General features: G+C 53.3%; 1 protein-coding gene across 1 annotated transcript; it reads left to right on the top strand.

Moving 5' to 3' along the window:
- Positions 1–12,311: 12,311 nt before the first annotated feature.
- On the top strand, positions 12,312–14,740 carry LOC136375024 (EF-hand and coiled-coil domain-containing protein 1-like). Its single transcript, XM_066340378.1, has 2 exons — positions 12,312–13,010; positions 14,290–14,740. Exons 1-2 carry the CDS (start codon positions 12,375–12,377, stop codon positions 14,698–14,700), a joined length of 1,047 nt encoding a protein of 348 aa, XP_066196475.1. The 5' UTR covers positions 12,312–12,374; the 3' UTR covers positions 14,701–14,740.
- Positions 14,741–17,655: the final 2,915 nt, after the last annotated feature.

Raw genomic sequence — 17,655 nt, 5'->3', positions numbered from 1 at the left:
AACTATCTTCCAGCAGGGGTGCCGGAAAAACATTCCCAGTATCCCAGTCTAGAAGAGAGCACCGATGAGAAGCATTTCCATGGAGTGCTGGGATCCCCTTCTTCCCTATGGAACTGGGCACTGCCAGGGGCTCGGGTCAGGCGGTGGGAGGCAGATGCCAATGGACAGGGCCAAAGCTGCAGAGGGGCCTGGGGAGCTCTGGGCTGGCTCTGGTCACCCTCCACACTCGTTGCAGCCCCTGGGCAGCATCCCTGGAGGGCAGGCACTGCCAAGCAGCAGAGATGGCAGCTCAAGCCTCAGCAGGGCTCAGACCCAGAGGCTCAGCAATTACCTCCTGTGGCTGTGCCTTTCATTGTCTCCCTTCCTGCAGCAGAGTCTGCCATGGAGCCACTGCTTCCTCCTGGAAATATTGTCTTCAGCACATTGTCTCCTTGCATCTCTGGAGAAACAGAAGGAGCACAGTTGGATCACTTGGAAACATTCACCATCAGGGAGGTGGTATCTTCAGGAGACCAAAGCTTGTCTAAGTCATGGAAAAGATTCATAAGAAAGGCTAGCTTATTGGGCCTGGCAGGCCCTCCCTCCGCCAAACAGGGGCCCCTCCTGATGTACCCAGAGCCCAGGAAACTGCAGGGATCCCAGCGTGTGCCTGGCCCCTGGTGCACTTTGGGCTGCCTGTCTGCTGATGCCCAATGCCTTCCTGCAGGGCCTGGGGAGAAGCTGCAGCCAGGCCAGGCTGGGAAACAGCCCTGCAGGCTGTGGAAGCAGAAGTGGGGCAGCCAGGCTGCCATGGATCCCTTCCCGCTGTGCCGGGCACGGTGTGTCCAGAGGGGCAGAGCAAGGCCCCAGCTGGGAGTGTCAGGAGAAGGCTCAGGGACATGAACCCACCACGGTGTCTCTCCACTTCACTCAGCATCTGGCCCAGACGTTTGGCTGCCTCCAGGGATTTCTTGTCTGCCATGTCTTCGTTGTTATGTCTAGGAAGACCTGAATGGAAAGTAGTTTCATTTCTTCTTCAGGTCGCAGTGCCAGTGAGGGCCCCTGGGTGATTGGTGCCCTCCCAGGCACTCCACAATCTCTGCCTTCTGCTCAGGAGCAGGGACAGGGGCACCTCGTGCTTGCAGTGGCCCCACACTGGGATGGAAGGAGCCCCTTGAGGGACAGTGAGAGGAGAAAGGACTCTCTGGAGCTGCCAGTAGCTCTGAATTGAGCCCCAGGCAGGGCCAGGGCTTGGCAGTGGCAGCAGGGGCAGCGGGCAGTGGCAGGTCAGGCTCCTTGGGGCTGCCAAAGGAGCCACCCAAGGCACAGCCCCGGGGCACAGCCCTGGGCCCGGCCCCTTCCCTCTCTGCTCTTCTCCGTGGCTGCACAGAGCACACGGAAGGACACCCTGGCATTGCACACGGGAAGAGGATTGACAGCTCAATGCTCCTTCCTGCCACTGACAGTGATCCTGTGGGACCACTCAGGGCTCCAGAAGGGAGCAGGAAACGGTTTCCAGAATCCATCACCCCTGAGATGTCCTTAAGGAAAATGGCCCCTGAATGAGCTCCTGCCCCAGTAACACTGATTTTTCATTCAGGAAAGGGATGCTGAGAACTTGCCTCCAGTAAGTCCCATGTGATTGAAACTCTCATCCATCCAAGTTGCTGGAATAATTTTCCCAGCAAGATTATCTAGAAAGGAGCACAGATGAGAAGCATTTCCATGGAGTTCTGGGATCCCCTTCTGCCTTAGGGAATGGGGCACTGCCAGGGGGTCGGGTCAGGCTGTGGGAGGCAGATGTCAGGGGACAGGGTCAAAGCTGCAGAGGGGCCTGGGGAGCTCTGGCCTGGCTCTGGTAACTCTCCACAATCTTTCCCATGCCCTGGGAGCCATCCCTAGAGGGCAGGCAGTGCCAATCAGAAGACATGGCAGCTCAGGCCTCAGCAGAGCTCAGGCTCATAGAAGCAATTGCCTCCTGTGACTGTGCCTGGCATCGCCTCCCATCCTGCAGCAGAGTCTGCCATGGAGCCACTGCTTCCTCCGGGAAACGCCGCTTTCAGCACATCTTCTCCGTCCACTTCTGGAAACAAGGACAGCCCTGTCAGATTGAAGCATTCCCTATTGGAGAGGGGGTACCTCCAGGAGGCAATGCTTGTCAAAGACATGGATAAGGATTAGGAATCTCTATAAACTTTTTGTGTAGGCCAGGGCCATCCATCTGCAAAGAGCCACCCTTCTTGAACTACCCAGAGCCTGGGAAGCTGCAGGGATCCCAGGGTGTGCCTGGCCCCTGGTGCACTTTGGGCTCCCTGTCTGCTGATGCCCAATGCCTTCCTGCAGGGCCTGGGGAGAAGCTGCAGGCAGGCCAGGCTGGGAAACAGCCCTGCAGGCTGTGAAAGCAGAAGTGGGGCAGCCAGGCTGCCATGGATCCCTTTCCACTGGGCCGGGCACGGCGTGTCCAGAGGGGCAGAGCAAGGCCCCGGCTGGGAGTGTCAGGAGAAGGCTCAGGGACATGAACCCACCACGGTGTCTCTCCACTTCTCTCAGCATCTCGCCTAGACTTTTGGCTGCCTCCAGGGATTTCTTGTCTGCCATGTCTTCGTTCTTCTGTCTGGGACGACCTGAATGGAAAGTATTTCCATTTCTTCTTCATGTCGCAGTGCCAGTGAGGGCCCCTGGGTGAATTCTGCCCTCCGAGGCACTGCCTCATGTCTGCTTTGTGCTCAGAAGCAGGGACAGGGGCACCTCGTGCTTGCAGTGGCCCCACACTGGGATGGAAGGAGCCCCTTGAGGGACAGTGAGAGGAGAAAGGACTCCCTGGAGCTGCCAGTAGCTCTGAATTGAGCCCCAGGCAGGGCCAGGGCTTGGCAGTGGCAGCAGGAGCAGCTCAGACTCCCTGGGGCTGCCAAAGGAGCCACCCAAGGCACAGCCCCGGGGCACAGCCCTGGGCCTGGCCCCTTCCCTCTCTGCTCTTCTCCGTGGCTGCACAGAGCACACGGAAGGACACCCTGGCATTGCACACGGGAAGAGGATTGACAGCTCAATGCTCCTTCCTGCCACTGACAGTGATCCTGTGGGACCACTCAGGGATCCAGAAGGGAGCAGGGAGAGGTTTCCAGAATCCATCACCCCTGAGATGTCCTTAAGGAAAATGGCCCCTGAATGAGCTCCTGCCCCAGTAACACTGATTTTTCATTCAGGAAACGGATGCTGAGAACTTGCCGCCAGTAAGTCTCATGTGATTGAAACTCTCATCCATCCAAGTTGCTGGAATAATTTTCCCAGCAAGATTATCTAGAAAGGAGCACAGATGAGAAGCATTTCCATGGAGTGCTGGGATCCCCTTCTGCCTTAGGGAATGGGGCACTGCCAGGGTGTCGGGTCAGGCCGTGGGAGGCAGATGTCAGGGGACAGGGTCAAAGCTGCAGAGGGGCCTGGGGAGCTCTGGGCTGGCTCTGGTCACTCTCCACACTCCTTGCAGGCCCTATTCAGCACTCCCTGAGAAGAAACTGGAGCAGCCCAGGCCCCATTGGAGCTCTCTCCCTCCCAGAGGAAACCCTCCCTACAGGCTGGGGAAAACCATCCCCAAGGCTCCCAGGGGAGAAGGGAGCGCTGTCCCGGGAAAGGGCAGCCAGGCCCCGGCTCACCTGCTCCCCGCGCTCGCCACGGAGCAGCCTGGGCAGCCCTGGCAGGCAGGGCCACTGCCAGCAGGAGCAGGAGCAAGAGGCGCAGAGCAAGGGCCATGGTGCCTTGCCCTGAGCCAGTTCCCAGCTCTTGCTGCCACCGCTGTCCTCACAACAAGGTCCGAATGTCAGCACCGCCGCCACCGCTGCTGCTGCAGCAGTTGTGGTCAGGGACTGACTGCAGGGTCTTTGTGGTGCTGTGCACCCACGGGGCTCTGGGGCCTCTGTGACCTCAGAGCCTGCTGTGACCTCAGCCTGATGTCACCTCAGAGCCTGCTGTGACCGCAGCCTGATGTCACCTCAGAGCCTGCTGTGACCGCAGCCTGATGTCACCTCAGAGCCTGCTGTGGTCTCCTGGCCCCGGCTATACCCTCAGATTTTACCTCCATCTTTTTTAATAGGCTGTTTGGCTGTAAATGTTTGGCTTCATCAATGGGCCATGGCTTGCCAAAACCTTTGTTTTTCCTGCTGACATTGCTCTGAACCTGTGCCAAGGGGCAGCAAGGTGCCTGCAGGCCCAGCTCCTGCGGAAGCACGGAACGTCCTGGCCGTGTGCACCGTGCTGCCAGCTCAGCAGCGGGGCACAGCACAGGCTCATTGCTCCCACGGATGCAGCTGCCACCACAACACGTGTTCCTGACTCCCAGAAGGGAATCAGAAGGGGCCTCTGTCAAGGAACGTGCTGTTTGCTTGTGATAAGGGCAAGTTTGGCCATCTATTTCTGCCAGGAAACTATTTGGAAGTGCTCACCTGAACCTTGACTGAGAGCTTCCAGGATCTGCCCTTCGGTTCCAATAAAGAGATGGAGATGTCCATCCACAGGCTGTGCCAGCCAACACAGCCCAGCAGGGCAGGAGAAGAGCCCGGGGCCAGCACAGCTCTTTGGGCAGTGGGTCCTTGGAGGGACCCGGGCCAAACCCATCCCTGAGCAGCCACTGCCACCCCCGCGCCTCCCTGCCCTGTGACAGCTCCCCCAGCCCAAGTGGACGGACCCCAGCCAGGAAAGAGATTGTCCCAGGAATTGTGTGCTGCTCTTCTTCTCGGGAATTGGTTCCAGAAACATCCCTCAGATTGCTGTAAATGCCCACACATGGTCTCATAAGCGCCTTTGCTTTTGAGTCTGCACTCAGAAATTTTGCAACAAATCCAACAATAAATTACAGGTTACCTCTGTGAATTGCTACACGACAGTTTCCTTCATTTATTCCCTATTCTGTGAGGTTCCTGTATATAGTAATGGTCTTGAGGATCTCTTATTTTGTTCAGTCTTTTCTTTTTTTCATACTTGTTGTGGTTTCACATTCACCAAATTTCATTTATCAACTGGGAGATAGAACTTTGGGAGAAAAAGGCAAAACAGGCACAACTTAAAAGTAAAAACAGATAGATTTTATTACTATACACTAAAGGAAAAGAGAAAAAGTAAAAAATGAAATATTCAAACATCTTCCCCCCACTCCCCAAGCTGCTCACTTTCCCACTCACCACAGAGCGAAAACTATGATTTTCAGTCAGTTGCCACCATTTCAACACGATCCTACATCACCTTGGGAGAGGAGCCTCTCTAGGGTTATGGAGAACACGCCACAAGAAAAGGTCTGGTGGCTCTCAAGGCCACAGATCTGCAACCGCCTGGAATTTTTGCAGATTCTGTGCAGTCTCACCCATATAACAGTTTTCCAAACTGTTGATGAGCTTCCACATGTTTGGGGTATTGTTTTAAGAATGCTTTTCTGATACAAAACAGGGATTCTCTTCTATCTCTAAATTTGCCTCTATCTCAAAAGAAAGAGACCTCCTTGTTCTTTCCCAGGAGCCAGGGACATATTCTAATCAAAATTCTCAATTAAAACCCAGGTATATCAATACACACAACCCTTTGGCCAGAACTTGCATTCCCCCAAGCAACATTAGGATATTACCAAAAGAGTCCATTTCCCCCATAATTCACATCTAGAGAAGTTCGCTCAGAAACGTCCACTTCCTCCATCCCATCTTCCAATAGTCTTTCTCAGTTCTTTCACTGACTTTGTTTCAATGCTGTCTCTCTACATTTCAAATCACTGTCTTCCGTGGAGGAGGGAAAAGGGTTAAAGTCTTTGCCCAGAGTTTTTCTTTCCAGCGAACTCCTGAAACTTCAAGGCCACAGGTGACGGGAGGAGGAAGGGAGAGAGACAGAGCACAAGCTCAGGAACGCTGATGGACGAAACCTCCTCCACCCCTGGTCAGATCTAAAGCCACTCAAACCTGGATCAGCTCCCTGGAGCTCTGGAGAAAAGTTCTTAAAAGGTCTCTCCTCCTTCGGACCAGAGGCTCTGGCAACCAAGGCCCAGAGCAGGGCCACCGTGGTCCTGGCGCAGGGCCAGACTGCTGGTCTGCACTCCTCCTCCTCCTCTCCCCACCGGAGGGGCCAGGAGGGGACAGAGGGGACACGGCCAGCCCTGGCCGCTGTCCCACAGGCAGAGCCGCCCTCGAGGGGGCCTGGCCCCGGGGGGCCCAGCCCGAACCCCGACTCACGAGATGGTGTTACCTCCTTGCCGGCCAGAAAAGGAAAAGGGACAAGTCACTTGGGAACTTGTGATTTAAGATTGTTTCCAGAGACATAGAAACACTCCCATTCGACAGCCAAGCTGTCAATCACAATCCATGCCAGAACTTCCTTAGGAAAAAAACTTTTCAAATGCATGCTAAACCACCACAATACTGAAACAGGTGAAACAGCCTTTTTGTTTTCAGTTTTGACAGGTCTGGTTTTTTTCTTAGCCTGATGGTTTACTTATAAATCCACATGCAGACTTATTTTTATTTAGGTTCTTTTTGTTCCCCAAGAAAATATTTTGACAATGTGTTGTTTGCTTCTTAGTTAATGTTCCATATATGAACAATTTTGAGCCTGTTTTTAGTGGAATATAAAGATCTCAGAAAGCTGGGTTTATCATTTTGATGACGTTCTCTCTCCTTGTTCCCAGCTTTTACTATGATCCTTTTTGAAACATTCCTGAGGGTAGGTAGAGTTATTTGGGAAATGCTTGGCTTCACCTGGCTAATGGATTATTATTTTAGTGCTATAAACACATATTGCTTCAAGCTTCACAGCCACAGTCCTGATTTGTTGCTCACTGCAGGGATGCCTGTCTGAATTAAAACAGTGTTTGTGAGGCAGCTGAAGAGCTTAGACCTCAGAGTTGAAAATTTCTGGGAGAAGGAAGAGGAAAAGAGGATAACACTTCTAGAACGCCAGAAGTGTTCTAGACTACATCTGTCGTCAAATGTCATTTACAGAAAAACTCTCTACAGTGCCAGACCCCAGGACAAATTACACAACACTGCCTAATAATGCATCAGCCTTAATTACAGTGAAAAGTAGGTCTTAATTACAGTCTGATTAGAACAAATCAAACACTGTGTGAATGGCAAGAAGAATTTGCTGGTGAACAGATGAGTATGTCCCACTCAATAATGAACAAAATTTTTCTTGGAAGAAAGAAGCCATGGAGCAATGCAGGGCAGAGAAGGCCTTGGGAGAGCTCTCCACCCCTTCATCCCCCAGCCAGTGAGATCAGCTGGGCAAGGACTGGTTCACAGCCCTGGACAGAGCTGCTGGGCAGGACGAGCTCCCTTCTGAAGAACACAGATCCCACTTCCCACACAATTCCACCTTCCACCATGGCTCTGAGGTGACATCAGGCTGAGGTCACAGCAGGCTCTGAGGTGACATCAGGCTGAGGTCACAGAAGGCTCTGAGATCACAGAGGCCCCAGAGCCCCGTGGTTGCACAGCACCACAAGGACCCAGCAGTCAGTCCCTGACCACAACTGCAGCGGCAGCAGCGGCGGCGGAGGTGCTAGCATTCGGGACAGCAGTGTCAGGACAGCGGTGGCAGCAAGAGCTGGGCACTGGCTCAGGGCAAGGCACCATGGCCCTTGCTCTGCGCCTCTTGCTCCTGCTCCTGCTGGCAGTGGCCCTGGCTGCCAGGGCTGCCCAGGCTGCTCCGTGGCGAGCGCGGGGAGCAGGTGAGCCGGGGCCTGGCTGCCCTTTCCCAGGACAGCGCTCCCTTCTCCCCGGGGGAGCCTTGGGGATGGTTTTCCCCAGCCTGTAGGGAGGGTTTCCTCTGGGAGGGAGAGAGCTGCAATGGGGCCTGGGCTGCTCCAGTTTCCTCTCCGGGGGTGCTGAATAGGGCCTGCAAAGAGTGTGGAGAGTGACCAGAGCCAGCCCAGAGCTCCCCAGGCCCCTCTGCAGCTTTGGCCCTATCCCCTGACATCTGCCTCCCACCGCCTGACCCGACCCCCTGGCAGTGCCCCGTTCCCTAAGGCAGAAGGGGATCCCAGCACTCCATGGAAATGCTTCTCATCTGTGCTCCTTTCTAGATAATCTTGCTGGGAAAATTATTCCAGCAACTTGGATGGATGAGAGTTTCAATCACATGGGACTTACTGGAGGCAAGTTCTCAGCATCCCTTTCCTGAATGAAAAATCAGTGTTACTGGGGCAGGAGCTCATTCAGGGGCCATTTTCCTTAAGGACATCTCAGGGGTGATGGATTCTGGAAACCGTTTCCTGCTCCCTTCTGGAGCCCTGAGTGGTCCCACAGGATCACTGTCAGTGGCAGGAAGGAGCATTGAGCTGTCAATCCTCTTCCCGTGTGCAATGCCAGGGTGTCCTTCCGTGTGCTCTGTGCAGCCACGGAGAAGAGCAGAGAGGGAAGGGGCCGGGCCCAGGGCTGTGCCCCGGGGCTGTGCCTTGGGTGGCTCCTTTGGCAGCCCCAAGGAGCCTGACCTGCCACTGCCCGCTGCCCCTGCTGCCACTGCCAAGCCCTGGCCCTGCCTGGGGCTCAGATCAGAGCTACTGGCAGCTCCAGGGAGTCCTTTCTCCTCTCACTGTCCCTCAAGGGGCTCCTTCCATCCCAGTGTGGGGCCACTGCAAGCACGAGGTGCCCCTGTCCCTGCTCCTGAGCAGAAGGCAGAGATGGTGGAGTGCCTGGGAGGGCACCAATCACCCAGGGGCCCTCACTGGCACTGCGGCCTGAAGAAGAAATGGAACTACTTTCCATTCAGGTCGTGCTAGGCAGAAGAACGAAGACATGGCAGACAAGAAATCCCTGGAGGCAGCCAAACGTCTGGACCAGATGCTGAGTGAACTGGAGAGACACCGTGGTGGGTTCATGTCCCTGAGCCTTCTCCAGACACTCCCAGCCAGGGCCTTGCTCTGCACCTCTGGACACGCCGTGCCCGGCCCAGCGGGAAGGGATCCATGGCAGCCTGGCTGCCCCACTGCTGCTTCCACAGCCTGCAGGGCTGTTTCCCAGCCTGGCCTGCCTGCAGCTTCTCCCCAGGCTCTGCAGGAAGGCATTGGGCATCAGCAGACAGGGAGCCCAAAGTGCACCAGGGGCCAGGCACACGCTGGGATCCCTGCAGTTTCCGGGGCTCTGGGTACATCAGGTGTAGGGGCTGTTTGGAGGAGGGAGGGCCCAGCCCCAATAACCTGGCCGTTTCCCCAATCCTTATCCATGACTTAGACAAGCATTGCCTCCTGAAGATGCCCCCGCCCGGATGACAAATGGTTCCATCTGATCCAGCTGTGCCTTTTCCTTTCTCAAGAGATGCAGCAAAAGATCGCGCAGATGGCGGCACATTCTCTAGGAAGCAATGATGCCGTGCCAGCCCCAGGACATGAAGAGATGCCACACACAGACACAGACACAGACATGGACACAGTTAAAGAGGGTAATTGCTGTGCCAGGCTCAGCCCTCGCTGGGGCTGTGTGGCAGCAGCTCTTTCCCAGCCCCTGCCCTTGCACTGCCCGGCAGCAGCCAAAGCTGCAGGCACTCGGGCTTGGAGGCCTCTGGAGCTCGTTGACAGCCCCTGGGAAAGGGCACTGGTGCCCCAAGGTCCCTCCTGCTGTGCCAAGGGGCAGCAAGGTGCCTGCAGGCCCAGCTCTGAGGGAAACACAGAACGTCCTGGCCGTGTGCACCGTGCTGCCAGCTCAGCAGTGGGGCACAGCACGGGCTCACGCTCCCCATTGCTCCCACAGATATGCTTGGCAAGTCAGATATGGATGCCCAGAATCCACCGAGCCCCCAAAGAGTTCTCTGCCCCCAGGATGTGCGCAAGTCCTGCATGGTAGGCACAGTGGTAACACTGTTTACTGTGCCACTTTCCATGGTCTTGTGCTATGTCGGGTTCCGGTGGTGGAAGGAAAAGAAACGGTAAGTTGCAGTTGATCTCCATCCTCCAGCTCCTTTAAAGGTCGATGATTGTCAGGGAACACTCCCAGCAAGGCTGGTGTGGAGCTCTGGTGTGTCCAGGGTTGTCCAGATAACTCTGCTGAGGGTTCTGCTGCTGCTGCCCAGTGCTCTAATTGGCCTCTTAATTGCTGGGCCTTGTCCTGGGGAGCCCGCTGGGGCTGCAGCCAGTGCTGGCTCCCACTGAGGCTGCCTGGCCAAGAGCAGCCCCAGGGGCAGCGGGCAGGGGCAGAGCAAGGTGGGGAGGAGAAAGAGCAGGGAGCAGATTGCCCTGGAAAGGCAGAGGCGCTTGGGGCCGCTCCTGGCCAGGGAGCTGCCCAGAGCCATCCCCGGCTGGCCGGGGCCCTGAGGGGCAGCTGTGCAGCTGGGCCAAGCTGTGCCAGCAGCTGCAGCCGTGCTGGGGAGCCTTGGCAGCTCTGGGCCCTGCTGTGCAGGAGGCTCCCTGTGTGCCAGCGCCAGCCGGGCCCTCACACACTGCTCTCTCCACAGCCGCCCTGCTGCAGCTCCAGCATCCCGGCCCGGGCGGCGTGACTCTCCCTCACCTCCAGAGAGCTCAGAGAACGACTGGTTCGACAGTCCTGGTACATGGCCTCAGCAGCAGCAGTTGCCCAAGAGGGCAGAGCTGTCCGTTCCTCCCCCACGGTCCCCCAGCCCTCCTGCCAAGCGCAAGGCCCCCGAGATCCCCCCACCTCCTCCCCTCCCGAACCCCCCACCCTGGTCCAGCTAGGACTGGGACTGGGCCAGCCACAGCAGGGCTTGGGCCACCAACAGCTTGGGGCCCTTCATAGCATTGCATGTTTTACCCTGCCTATCAGGGGAAAAAATAATAAAAAAATTCTTCAGTTTAGACTTCATTATTTCTGTGGTCGGGCCGCTCAAATTTTGAGCTATTCATTCTCCATGGTATTTCTTCCCATTTCCTTGGTATCTATAAAAAGTTCATCTGGACATGAAAATCAGCAGAATTACCGAGATTGACCTGAAAGCGCAGAGGAGAATCTAGCACAAAATATTCTCCCTGTGTACTGTACAATAAACAAGGAATATCCAGAGGAAAATGCAGAGGCAGTTGAGGTTCGTGGAACTCCCAGAATACTGACCCTGCAGAGAAGGCAAACAGCTCTGGCAGTGGCTGAGGGACTTCTCCTCCCAGACTCCTCTGAAAGTCTGTCACTTCAGGAGGGGAAAGTTTTAAACCTTTGCCTTACCTTCCTCCTGTGCTAAAATGTAAGGCTCCTCCTGAGAAAATACTGAGCTACAAACAATTCTCCATTCCTCAACAAAGCTACTCGAGTGCTCGACTTATCTTAAAGAACAAAACCAAATGTGGTCAGCAATTTCCCATCGAAGTCTGTTTGCAAAGCAACCCCACCACATGTGAGCAAATATATATTAGCATCAGTTCACTCAAAAGAAACTCAGCCCCGTATTAAGCAGCGCTTTAAATGAACTTGAATTCTCTTTTCCTCACGTATCAGCTGGGCCGGTTTGCTCCTTTTTTGTCCTCCAGAGAATCTGAGAGTGATTTGCTATTGTCAGGACTCCTTGAATGGCCCCCAGACCTGGCTCCTCACCACGCCTTGCCTGGGCTGTTAATGCAGCCTGTTAGCACCACCTGACTTTGCCGCCCTGTTCTGACCTTGGGCACGGCTGGTGCCACTGTCCCCTCTGGTGCCACGGTCCCCTCCCGGCTCGTGGCGTGTGCAGGAGCCCTGCTCGTGCTGCTGCCTGCGTTCAACAGCGCCGGTCCTGCCCCTCAGCCACAGAGAGACTAACATCACTGCTTTGGGCAGCTCGTTTGAACGAGTTTAACACTTACTCATCTCTATCGCAAACCTCTTAAAACCCACATACCAACACCATAAAGTCCACTCTTCTACAGAGGTGAGGAAGCCCGAGCGAACAGAAGGTCGGCTTTCAGGCAACGTTGGGTTTTTAATTTAGTGGAAGCACTCGTTCACAAGCCTTAGTGATCAAACTGGACCGTGTCTTGCTCGTGTCAAGAGTCAGCACTCAGCAAGCCTGTGTCCTGAAGCACGATCAAGCCAAAAAAGAGAACACCTCCAGTCCTCAGATGGCCAGTGCTAAAGCGTGAAGTATTTCTCTCGTGCCGCAACGGTATTTCATAGCCATCATTATTAAGAGCCAGCCCACAGAGTTTGAGAATCTCCGGTCGTGGCTTATTAAAGAGGAACTGGAGACAAATTAGCGAAGAAATCGGACACACGCTCGGGGCCCAGGCTCGGCAGACAAACGGAGCGGGGCCGGCACCCGGCCGCTCCGCCGCAGTCCCTTTTCCTGCCGGACAAAGGCGGCGGCGGCTCGGCGGCGGGGCGAGCCGGGGCGCTCCGGGAGCGGCGCTGGGGCGGCCCCGCCCCGCCCGTCCCGCCCCGCCGCGGGCCGGGGCCGAGCGCTGCGCCGGGCGGGGATCGGGATGCTCGGGCAGCTCCGCGGGCCGGGCGGGCGCGATGGAGCCGCCTGAAGGCTGGGACCCCTACGGGCGGCCGGCCCGGCGCACTCAGTGGCTGGTCAGCGCCCTCGCCTACCACTACGGGCTGGACCGCGGCGCGGAGAACGAGATCGTCGTGCTGGCCACCGGCCTGGACCAGTACGTGCAGGAGATCTTCCACGACCTGGACTGCGCCGGGGCGGGCCGCATCCCCGGCGAGGATTTCCGCACGCTGTGCCAGGTGCTGGGGCTGGAGGAGGCGGCGGAGCCCGAGGAGTGCGCGGGGCTGTGGGACGGGCTCTCGGCCGAGCTCACCTTCCGCCAGTTCCACGCTCGGCTCTGCGGCCACTTCAGCACCCGAGCGGGGCCGCGGCTGCCGCTGGGCCGGGAGAGCGAGCACATCGAGACCCAGATCCGCCTGCGGAGCCCCCGGCGCCGCCGCCGCGCCCGCCCCGCCGAGCGCCGAGCCGCGGGCAGCGCCGAGCGCCGGCCGCCGGGGCCCTGCTCCCCGGAGTGCTACGAGGAGATCGTGGCGCTGGAGCAGGCCGAGGACCGCATCGCCAAGCTGGAGGAGGAGAACGGCAGCCTGCGGGAGCTGGTGGAGGACATGCGGGCCGCCCTGCAGAGCAGCGATGCGCGGTGCCTGGCGCTGCAGGTGAGTCCTGCGCCGGGCTCCCGGGGGCCCCGAGTGCTTCAGGAGAGATGCTGCTCTCGGAAAGTCAGTGTTTGTAACCCCTCCAGCTCCAGACTGACACCGAAGGTGCTCGTTCATCCTCGGCATTAACTTTTTAGCAAAGTTTCGGTACAGGGAGGATTTAAGGAGAACTCATGTTTGGCACCAGAGTGCCATTAAATACGCATGTTGTGATGAGCACTCCGTTAAAAAGTGTAGGGGAGTTCGGCTTAAGAAACCCACGTGTACAATGCTGCTACTTCTATTGCAGGTGCAGTCAGGATGTGCCGATACCACATATGCTGGCTATGCACCACTGCAGAATTTTTTCTGAAGTAAGAAAGAACTTTTGGATTCCTACTTGGACAAGCACATGCAGTGCCTCGGTCATAAGTGCCTCAGAAAACTTAGAAGTCTGTTTTCTTCAGAGTGTGGTTACAAGAGTTCAGGGTTGGAGCCAGTGCTGCAGCAGGCTGATGAAGAGTCTGGGGCTCCTGTGCAGAGCCCCATGAATTCAGGGCTGGTTTCTGCTGGTTCTGCTGTACTGGCTCGAGTGAACCACATGCACACTTAACAGCAGTTTAATTACTCTGGCATGAAATAGTGTGGAGCAGGCAGAGCAGTGAAGGGCAGCATGGGGACCAATTGTTCTGGCAGGTCTGACCAGCTCTGATTTGATCCTAACACAGCACTCACAGAGCTCTGCTCCACCTGGGACACTTCCACTTGCAGTAGATGACTGTTCCTCTTGACAATGTCAAGCAAGGCAGTTCAAAGACACTTCTCCCATTTTCATCTAAAAAAAGGGAAAGGAAATCAGCAGCAAACATGAACTCACCACTCAGATGTCCCAGGAGGAGTCAAAACGGCAGAGAGCTCCAGAACATCCCCAGCTGCTCCCTGCTCTCTTCTGAACACAACTTCATTGGAAATACCTTTTTCAGCACACTACTTGACTCCTGAGTACAGACCATAGTAATGACATTAAAGCTGTACAAAACTGTGAGCAGTAACGTAATAGTGAGTAGTTTGAAAATTAAATGCATAGCTAGGTATTAAAAACTACTTTCCTGAGATTGTTTCCATTTCTCTCTATTTGGCAATGGTCAAGGAGCTTTAGTTGCTGATCAACTCTATGTGATTGAAAGAAAGAAAGAAAGAAAGAAAGAAAGAAAGAAAGAAAGCCACCAGAATTAAGCCACTTTCAGTCTTAATTAAAACACTTCAATTTCTCCCTGCTTTGTGCTCCTGCTCATTACAGGTGGGACTGAGGAAGAGCCACGCCAGCCATAAAGAAGAAGGATTCTGCTTTGTAGGGAGTAAGAGACCATTAACACCCAACCACTCCCAGGCCGAGTGCCTCCAAAGTGTCCTGAAGGAAATGGAGCTCATCAGGAGCTCCAGGGACGGGCAGATTGAGGAAGCCATCAGGTTCAATCGGGAGCTGGAGAAGGAGCTGAAGAGCTCTCAGGAAGCTCTGGTCAGCCTGGAAGATTGCAACCGGCACCTGAAGAGGGAGCAGGCAGAGATGAGGAGGAAGGTGGAAGAGGCCAGACACGCTGTCCTCAACAGTCTTGGCAAAGTGAAGGAGCTGGAAGTGGGAGCCAACAAGGTGCCACATCTGCAAATATACATTCAGCAGCTGGAATCACAACTGCAGCACTACAGGTAGGTTGGAGTCTGTCAAAAAGTGCCTATAAAATCAGTGTTGGGACGCAAGTGAGTTTGTAGCTTATTGAATGTCTCTGAAACACCTTGTAAAATCTGGCCAGAGGGAGATTAGAAGCTGCTTATCCCTTTTCTTGGTAAGGGTCTGCAGGAGATCTTGGCCCTCACTCCAGGCCAAAGTGAGGATGCTGATCTACAGAGAGCTGAAGTTACTCCTCAGACACACAACAACAGAATTCAACACAGAAATGCTTCAAGAAAGCTCCAAAACAAATTCCAGGGTGTCCTTCAGAAACCATTTCCAACACACTTATTTTTTTGCCTGCATTTCCTGGTCGTTAGGTCCCATCCCAAGCCAGCTGTAATCAGATGGCTGACACTCCATTTCACACAAAATGAAACTCTTCAGCATGTTCTAGGAATTGGGGGAAAGCACACAAGGACAGCTTCTGGCCGGTGGGTTTAGACTTGCTGGGACTTCATTGCTTCTTCACTGACAGAAGTGGTGATAGAAGAGAGAAGCTGAAAAGTTCCTAAACCCACAAAACCAGATAGAAGGAATCTCAAACAAAAAACATTACCCGACTAAGCCCCATTTTTGTAATAGCATAAACAAATCTTTCCAGAAGTCACAAATTTAGTAGTGGACTGCTTTTGTTGCTTTTTATTTCAGACGAACCTTGGACTCACTGCTGGTTATTAAGTGTTAGGCATTTTTGCCCAAGTTTCAGATTGACCTATGGAATAAAATCCAGTTTATATTTTCACTGACCCAAAGCACAACCAGTATTTATAGATGTATTTATACTTACACTACTAAATCTAGTATTTTAATAAATTGCATCTTCTGAAGTCCTTGCCTCTTCCTAAACCCCCACTTCCTCTGTTTGCTTATAAGAAGAATTCATAGTGAGTTATTTGTGGCATCATAGCCATTGTACTGTTTTATGAAGCGAGGAAATTCTAAAAATAACCATTTTATCCAGGGTCTTTCTGTCAATATTGTTTGTGTTAATACTTGTGTGGTTGCAGAAGATCAAAGAAAATAAAAGCATTTATTTAAACATCCATAGGGTTTAAAAAGTGCTGCGAGGGCACGTAATGGTCAAGATGACGGTCAGGGGTCTCTGGATGAATGATACAACTCCTGGTGCTCAAAGGGATCACACAACTCGTCAGGTCTCTCTGGTTCCCCCTGCAATGAGCACCAAAGATTTAAAATGAGTTTTTGTCCTATGGAACTGCTTTTCCAAAGTACGATGAAGGATAAAAAAGATCACCTGGAAACAGGTTAGAGGCAATAAGGAATGTCCACTGGCCTTGCAGAGCAGGAACATTCATGGCTTACATCAAAACAAAGAGTGTGAGTTTAGAAATGTAAATTATACATTACTTGTAAGATAATCTTCATTTGTCACACTTAATTTTAAATTGCATGCTGATTTAAAGTGAGCGTCAAGCTCAGGAATGGTGCTGGACTGACCATTTGGGAACTACACCCCTTTTTTATCCCTGTGGCACATTTCACAGTGGCCCAGGCCAGCTTGCACCCTTGGAGATTCTCTGTTGGCCATAAAGCAGCTCCACCTCCCCACCCAGGTAAAACAGCTCTGGGTGTAAACAGTTTAACTTAGAGATGCATCATGATAATTGTGACTTGCATGCCTGTGGTCATATTCCACAGCACATGGAATCCCATCCCTCCTCCTGTTCCCAGAGTGGCACAGAGGTGCCCAAAGTGGCAGAAAATGGTGAATAAGCAGTGCAGGGTTATGTGTTAGGGTGGGGAAAGGGTTCAGAAGCACTTCTGCCCCACAGGGTTCTGACTGTCACTTGCCAAGAGTGTCACTTGTCCTGTTGGTTAAGTCAGGCTGGGTTTCAGTTGCTGTTACTGTACTCTGGTTAAGTCAGGCTGTGTTTCAGTCACCACTCCAGTGAGCAGTTTTCTCCCTTGTCAGGTGCAAACTCACACAGAGTTTGTGAGCAGGGTCTGGATTTGGCAAGGACTAATGCTGCAAGGTAGTGCTGGAGGGGAATGGGAGCGATTTGAGTGTTCTGCAGAAAGCATTGACCATTGTAGATATCTCTCCCGAGAATTCAGCTTAACTGCCTTGGTGAGCCACAGGTTTCCTCCAGCTAAAGTCAGATTTCTTCCAGGGAGGATCATAGTCAAGAATGAGTCCAATCTATGAGCTTTACACACCGTTTATAGTTTTGCATTTATAAAGGAAACTATTGTCCAAAGTTTAAAAGCTCTTTTAGGATCTACATCTCTCTTCTAGACCTTCACCTGAGACTTACTAGTTATGACTTAGATCTGAAATCCCAACCATGACCTTCAATTATAATCCCTAATGAAGGAAACAACAGTTTGCATTGAGTCAAGAAAGTGTTTAAGCACCTGAAAGCAATTAAACGTTGTCCTAAATTGGAGTGTGTAATTATAATCGCCTCTTCCAGATCTAATACTCCAGATTGATATTCCTGTAAATCTGTATGACTTAAACATGAACTTTTTCTGAGTGCACAGATTCCTGTGCCAGGGTTTGAAATGTCCCTGTCACATCGGTAGGTTCCTAAACCAACCTAGTTGATCAAACAGTTCCTAGTTCTTGTCTTCAGGTGCACATCCTAATCTTCCTACTCTGATCAACGTTTCAGGTTTCTGTCTGGTCTGTCTTTCAGCTTTTATTTTTTAATCCCTGTCAAGTTAGTAAGTTTGGCTCAGATACTTCAAAGGTAAATTTCAAAAAATTCCTTACTGAAAAGCTTGAGCTCAGTTCATTTCAGAGGAAGAAGACATCACAAGAAATGGTATATTTATCATGGATATTCTATAAAAAGTGTGTCATTCCTAGTGCCTGATTACAGGGGAGTTTAGGAAGTCAGGTAAATCCCCTTTTTATGCAGTGCCCAGGGTGTTATTCCCAGAGGACAAATCATTAACCACTATTCCCTA

Source organism: Sylvia atricapilla, unplaced genomic scaffold, assembly GCF_009819655.1.
Source record: "Sylvia atricapilla isolate bSylAtr1 unplaced genomic scaffold, bSylAtr1.pri scaffold_74_arrow_ctg1, whole genome shotgun sequence".
Lineage (NCBI taxonomy): Eukaryota > Metazoa > Chordata > Aves > Passeriformes > Sylviidae > Sylvia > Sylvia atricapilla.
Note: the sequence above shows the minus strand (reverse complement) of the source record. Positions and strands in the feature narration are given on the sequence as shown.

Coding starts and splice junctions, on each gene's coding strand:
- LOC136375024 (XM_066340378.1), top strand. CDS start 12,375: ATGGAGCCGCCTGAAGGCTGGGACCCCTACGGGCGGCCGGCCCGGCGC. Junction 13,011..14,289: donor CGCGGTGCCTGGCGCTGCAG/GTGAGTCCTGCG, acceptor TGCTCATTACAG/GTGGGACTGAGGAAGAGCCA.